Source organism: Centroberyx affinis, unplaced genomic scaffold, assembly GCF_046629955.1.
Source record: "Centroberyx affinis isolate AG114_WGS23_722 - 3 ecotype Tasmania unplaced genomic scaffold, CSIRO-AGI_Caff_v1 ptg000998l_1, whole genome shotgun sequence".
Lineage (NCBI taxonomy): Eukaryota > Metazoa > Chordata > Actinopteri > Beryciformes > Berycidae > Centroberyx > Centroberyx affinis.
The window spans coordinates 42,602-48,727 of record NW_027279563.1 but is presented as its reverse complement, the minus strand read 5'-3'; the positions used below and the strand labels follow the sequence as shown (position 1 = coordinate 48,727).

Genomic DNA, 6,126 nt, shown 5'->3' with positions numbered 1-6,126 from the left:
ACAAAATCATGTTTGTGGTACCTCTTTCCTCACATCCTACATGGCAATAATTCTTAGTCAAGAACATTTAAAAATGATAAAGGTATGGTAAGAGGCATGTAAATGTAGCTCGATGAGATTAACAGGTCCTCCACACAGCTGTAAGGAGGGGGGCTACTTCCAAAAATTTGAAAGTGCATTTCCTAATTTCTATTCCCTCCCAAACTCACTCAAACTCCCAGTGGTTCTTGGAGAGGAGAAAACAATGAGACTTGCTGCCAGATGTTTCATTGTGTTATAACCTCAGGGATAATTAGTGAAATTGTCTAGGATGCATTGCATATGAGTATTGTCCATTGCATTGCATAGAATCATATTCATCAACAATGTTTATGGTATAGTTTTTATAAATAGGAATTCTTATATATATATATATATATATATATCTATATATATATCTATATATAAAATTATTTTAATTTTAAATTCATATATGCCCTATAATCCTTTTATTAATCTTGTACCTTATTTTATCCTGTACTATTGTAATATGCTTTGGCAACACTCAATACTACTTGATTCCTGCCAATAAAGCTTTTTCTGAATCTGAACTTGAGAAAGCCACTGCTTGCTACTATTCTTAGACATGTTAATAGGTAAAAAGGATTTATAAAATGTCCTTTGCTTGCCAGCAGTAGCCAATCGGTATTCAGCAGCCGACTGTAGTGGCAAGTATGTACTGTATATAGTAACCACTTATAGGAGATAATATGAACACATAACTAGTATGTAAGGACATGGTAGTTCCTTTCAGCAGCTACTATATTCATAGTGGCTAGTATAAATTACTACTACTACATTAAGATTTAAGCTATCCCAATTTTGCAATAGTTGTGACATTCTAATTTCATACCACATATTAAACAGATCTCACAATTAATGCAAATAGTAGTTTCTTTAAATGAAAAAAAGAGAGGTTTATTTTATGCAAAAAATACAGTCAAATATTGGTATGATAGTGTGAAAATCTTGTAGCTTCAGTTTTGGTAATGCTCATGTTGTTATTTGAAGGATAACTTGGTTCTTGATGGTCAATGGAATTTTATAATTCTTTTAGAACCTCATTGGAACCCACTGCAATGTCTTCCAAATACAGCCAGTCTAAAATGAAAGCTTTTGCTGTTGTTGACATTTGGCAGACATGAGGTTTTCAGTCATGAGTCATTGGATCCATGTTCAGGCTCATGTCTCTCACTGATGATTGTTTTTAATGTGACTATTAAGGTGGCTTTTGCGTTTGAACATTTTTGCACAGTGAGGGCATGAAAACGGTCTCAGTCCAGAATGAACTAAGAGATGATTCCTTAAACAAGTTGGTCGCAAAAAGCGCTTCCCACAGACGGGGCACCCGTGCGGTCGCTCTCCTCTGTGATTTCGCATGTGGAGTCCCAAATGGCTTGCAGTGAAAAAGCGAGCATTGCACTCCTTGCACTGGTAAGGTTTTGTCCTTGTATGAAAACGCCGATGCACCTGGAGTTCACCGGCCGAAGGAAAACTTTTACTGCAGTCCATGCAGGTATATGGCCTCTCCCCTGTGTGCAGCCTTATGTGCACTGTGAGATTCCCTCTTTGGCTGAAACATTTTCCACAGTAGCTGCAGCAGTGGGCTCGGTCATTTGAATGAATTTTCATGTGTTGCTTGAGGTATCCGTTGGAGCGGAAAAGTTTGCCGCACTGGTGGCAGAGGAAAGAGGTGGGAGTATTCGTGTTGTGCTGATTTACGTGCTGCACGAGGGAAGCCAAGTCAGTGAAAGACAGCCCACATTTGTGACAGTCAATTTGGTCTTCAATGTTGTGCGCTCTTCTATGGTCTTGTAGCTCGTTGATACCGGCAAAGCTCATATCACAGTGACCACACAGCAGTGAGATTTGACTGGCTGTCTTGATACTACTGGACAGAGACACTGATCTTGGCTTTCCTTTCTTTTCAACAGCCTGGACCTCGTGTTGTTGCACATGGACCACAAGGTTGCTCAAGTCAGCGAAGGATTTCCCACATTTGTGACAGTCAAGTGGTTGATGACTTTCTAAATGAACTTTTAATTCCTCTGCTCTACTAAAGCTTTTAGGGCAGTGACTGCACTGCAGTGGGGTTCTCCGATCTTCAGCGTCCAGCTCATTTCTCTTGTCTTCTTTCGTCTCAGTAGCAACAGGGAGGTCTAGTGCTGATTCCTGCACCTTTTGATTCAAGCTCCTCTTCAATTTGTGCTCCCACTCCACATGGTATTTAAAACTATTGAAGAACCTGAAAGACATTCCACATTTCCGGCAGTCAAATGTTTGTTTCTCCTGACTTTTTCTGCCTTCAGTGGGCTGGACAGGATGGTTCGATGAACACCTGTGTGCCAACTTCAAGCGGAAAGATTTGAAACCATCCCCACACCTTAGGCAGCTGTATGCCGCTTGCTTGCACAAAGTCCTCTTGTGATTGGAAAGACTTGTTGAGAATCTGAAAGTCTTTCCACATTCAAAGCACTCAAACTGTCCTCCTTCCTTGTGGACCTGTTGGTGGTTGACCAGCTGGAACTGGTATGCAAAATTCTTCCCACATTGAGGACACTGGTAAGAGCTGAAACGTCTAGTGTCCAGTGTGCTCAAATCCACAGAACTCAACTCTCTAGATCCTGCAGGTGAAGGAAGGTGAACGGGTGCTGATTTGTCTGCTGGAGGAAAAAAAAAAAAATTAACTGAACAATCCGTATTTCATATTTTGATCTGACATGTCACATAGCCCTTTAAGCAGTCACCACATAATTTTGATTCAATGTTGTGCCAATTCATAAATCCTTAGGGTTGAACAGTGCAAGTGTTTTTCTCTGTATTCATCAAGAATCTTGGGTGTCAGTTTGAACTGAACCTGCTCTATTTGAAATATTTATAAACAATATTTGAGTCACATGCAGGAATTACATTTGTATTTCCTCCATCTAAATTTAGCCAGCATGCAGCATAACATGCAGTAAACAATGACTGATTTGCAACATGACTGAGGAAACATTGGCTAAATGTATTTGCTTATGACTGCGTTGGCAATTGTTAATGGACCATAAGCATTTTTAGTCTCACTTTCAGTTAATACAGATTAATATAAATTAAATCTTACCATTTCTATCAAACTTAAGGAAACATCTGTGGCTCTCAAGCAAACTCTTAAGATTGCCCGTGTGCAAACTAGACCAGAGACCGTCGTCCAGGTACGAGTTGCCATTAAAAGATGAAGCAACCTGTAAAAGAAGATTGAAATCAACAACATGCAGGTATGGAACACAAAATCTTGGTGTTTAAAAATCAATGCGGCAATAATGATTTAATGTATTTATTATTATTAGCAATATCATTATTATTGGGGGGTGGTGAAAAGACAGATTTCTCCATCTTGGGACTATCACAAAACAAGAAACCAATTATATATTTGTATTAAGTTAACTTTCAATAGAGAATACTAATAATGCCAAAAACCCACCTGTTTGAAGTTTGGGACTGGAAGCCGTTCCTCTAGTTGTGAGAGGAAATCACAGACCAGGGAAAGCAGCGCTGCATCAAAATGTGGTTTGAACTCCACAAGAAACACTTCCTTAGGACAGTGGAAAAAAGTCAGAGTTAACATGAGCACAGGAGCAAGCTGCAGGGAATAATAATTGTCATAAAACAATAAAACAATAATAAAATAAAATGCCAGTCATCAATTAAAAAGGAGAGGAAAACAGTGAAATAGAACAAGAATAAGCCAAAAAATGATATAGCAACCTGTGTTTTATGAAGATTTCAAATACAGATTAAACAAATGATTTTAATTCACTTTTCAATTTCAACTGGTGAATTTTATATTGTTGAAATATGTCACCTGGAGAAAGCGCTGACTTTCCTCTTGGTTTGCCAGTACAGTTTGGGAGAACTTGAGGAATTCAGCAACAGCTGCTTCCACATCACTGGCCTGACAGAACAGAGTCATTGTAAAAGGAGATTTAACCGGCTTGTGCAAACCAAGGCCAATAACCTGGACGCCATACAACTCATCTCACACTATAATCATTGTACAGATTCTACGAGGATAAAATCTACCATGCGTGAGTCAATAGGGGGGGATTAGCTTTCAGACTGAACTTGGCATAACCAAATCTTGGTGAGTCACATTTTTCACAGCTGTATGCGCAATAACAATGCAAGAATTGAGCAGGAATATGCTATAACTTACAAACCTCAATGATCTGAAAGGATCCTATCTTGTCGAGGAAGGCTTGGATGTCACATGTGTTCTCCACATTGAATTGCTCGAACATGATCTGCAAATTTAGATACAAGTAAATGAAATAAGAAGCTAGAGTAAAACAGTGGTTCCCAACCTTCTTTTGGGGGTGCCATGCCATTGTTCCGACGGCCCATTATTCCGAAACCCCAAAAGGCCGAAAACTCCACGCCTGGCTCCATCCACAACCGTGGCTTCTGACAGCCTTGACCGTAAGCTTGCTCTAACCCTAACCTCAGTGACCCCATGCCTCAACCCAACCACCTCCGGGATAACGGGCTGTCGGACAAATGGGCTTTCAGTCCAATGGGTGGACATTTTTCGGACTATTGGGGTTTCGCAATAATGGGCCGTCGGAACAATGGGCAGTCCCCCTTTTGGGAGGTGACCCCACATTAAGCCCATATTTCTCAAAGTTTTAAAATCCCTGTCTAACTCATCAGCTTCTCTTTATCTACATCTCCTCCTTTGTGATTGGTATAGATTTAATAAGGGAAAACAATATGGGATAATGGCTTTTACCTGAATTCACCTCATCTGTGTACTTCATGAAGTGTCCCTAATATTTTGTACATTCAGTGTCTGATAATATTATCTTCTTAGTTTGACATATATTATGTATTTTCATGTCAAGGCGTCCACAGAGGGTCACAACCACAAGTTTGGAAAAGCAAAGTCTGGTATAGACTTTGATGCATCATATAGTTTCAAAAAATTCTAAGTTATGTATCCTCACAAAGGGATTTCAAGTAGTTGACTTGTTTATGGGCATTCCTACAGGAAAATAAAAAATATATAGTCAAATGAGATGTGGTGAAACTGAGTGGACAAATTATACACAAAAAGTTTATTATTATTGTTTTGGAACCAGCCTTGAATGTCTTTCCAACAACTCCCTCTCCCTTGGCATCACTCACACTCACCTTCGCTCTCAGACCCAAAACGAGAAGAGTTTTCTTTCTGTCGGTCAGAACTTCAGGGATGGTTTGAGTCACCAGACAGACGAACTCCTCTAGCTGTCCATAGTGCTTGCTGCTCTGACGTTGTGCCACCTGCCACATGCAAGCTGACATGAGTCTCAGGGGCGGCACGAGAAGCTGCAAGGTAGAAACTGAGAGTGGAGGATCTGCAGAAGATTTAGAAATGGGGAAGAATTTGTTAGACTCTACTTTTGCCATTTGTAATTCCTTTATTTTTGTATATTACAGGTGGCAAAAGAATGTTTTTGTTTTGATATTATTCTACTGACCAAGCAGGCTCTTTCATGTTGTCCCTGTAGTTCATTACTGGTGAATGATTAACTCTACCATTCAGGAATTTATATTAATTAATCAATTCATAACATAAACAGCTTTCTGTCCTCCTGAATATGGGCATCTGCTAAATACATAAAATGTAAAGTAATATCACAATCTTGGAATCCACTTCAAATAGCCTAATTCATTTCTGTAAAACAGGAGAGGAAATATTAGTTTTGAAAGTAGCGCTGGTTTCCCTTGCCTGGCTTGTGGTTCACTCTGACTGTTAGCTAACTGGCTAGCACAACTAACTACCTGTTAGCGACATGGCTAGCTCGAGCTAAGGCTGTAAGAAGGAAAATAACAAGCACTTTAATAAACTAAGAAGAGTAACTCTCCACCCGTAGTGGAAAATTTGAAACTGTCGCTTGACCAATTCGTTAATATTTTAGTAGGTTAATCGTAACTTAATACCGACCCATCTTTCCATTACTGAACCCAAAACCTGCGGTTCCTTTCTTGAATCTGGTGACATGAGACAAACCTGGTGCAGACTGCCCCCTAGTGGGCTGGAGCCCCAGAAAAGAATTAATACACAACAAG

General features: G+C 39.7%; 1 protein-coding gene across 4 annotated transcripts; it reads right to left on the bottom strand.

The window, feature by feature from the left end:
* Nucleotides 1–957: 957 nt before the first annotated feature.
* On the bottom strand, nucleotides 958–6,047 carry LOC139646796 (zinc finger protein ZFMSA12A-like). 4 transcript variants are annotated; one of them, XM_071522519.1, is made up of 7 exons: nucleotides 6,002–6,047; nucleotides 5,209–5,411; nucleotides 4,239–4,322; nucleotides 3,884–3,973; nucleotides 3,503–3,613; nucleotides 3,143–3,263; nucleotides 958–2,702 (listed from the first exon to the last, which is right to left on the bottom strand). In XM_071522519.1, the coding sequence occupies exons 1-7, from the start codon at nucleotides 6,003–6,005 to the stop codon at nucleotides 1,231–1,233; spliced, it is 2,085 nt and encodes a 694-aa protein (XP_071378620.1). In that variant the 5' UTR covers nucleotides 6,006–6,047; the 3' UTR covers nucleotides 958–1,230. The 4 variants fall into 4 exon arrangements, with proteins under 4 accessions (XP_071378620.1, XP_071378621.1, XP_071378622.1 ...); XM_071522520.1 differs by having other exon boundaries at nucleotides 958–2,699; XM_071522521.1 differs by lacking the exon at nucleotides 6,002–6,047 and adding an exon at nucleotides 5,535–5,651.
* Between the last annotated feature and the right edge of the window lie 79 nt (nucleotides 6,048–6,126).

Excerpts from the sequence above, each read along its gene's own strand:
- LOC139646796 (XM_071522519.1), bottom strand. Across the intron at positions 3,974-4,238 it reads GATCCTTTCAGATCATTGAG|GCCAGTGATGTGGAAGCAGC; the intron begins GTTTGTAAGTTA and ends CTGTTCTGTCAG. Across the intron at positions 2,703-3,142 it reads CCTTAAGTTTGATAGAAATG|CAGACAAATCAGCACCCGTT; the intron begins GTAAGATTTAAT and ends TTTTTCCTCCAG.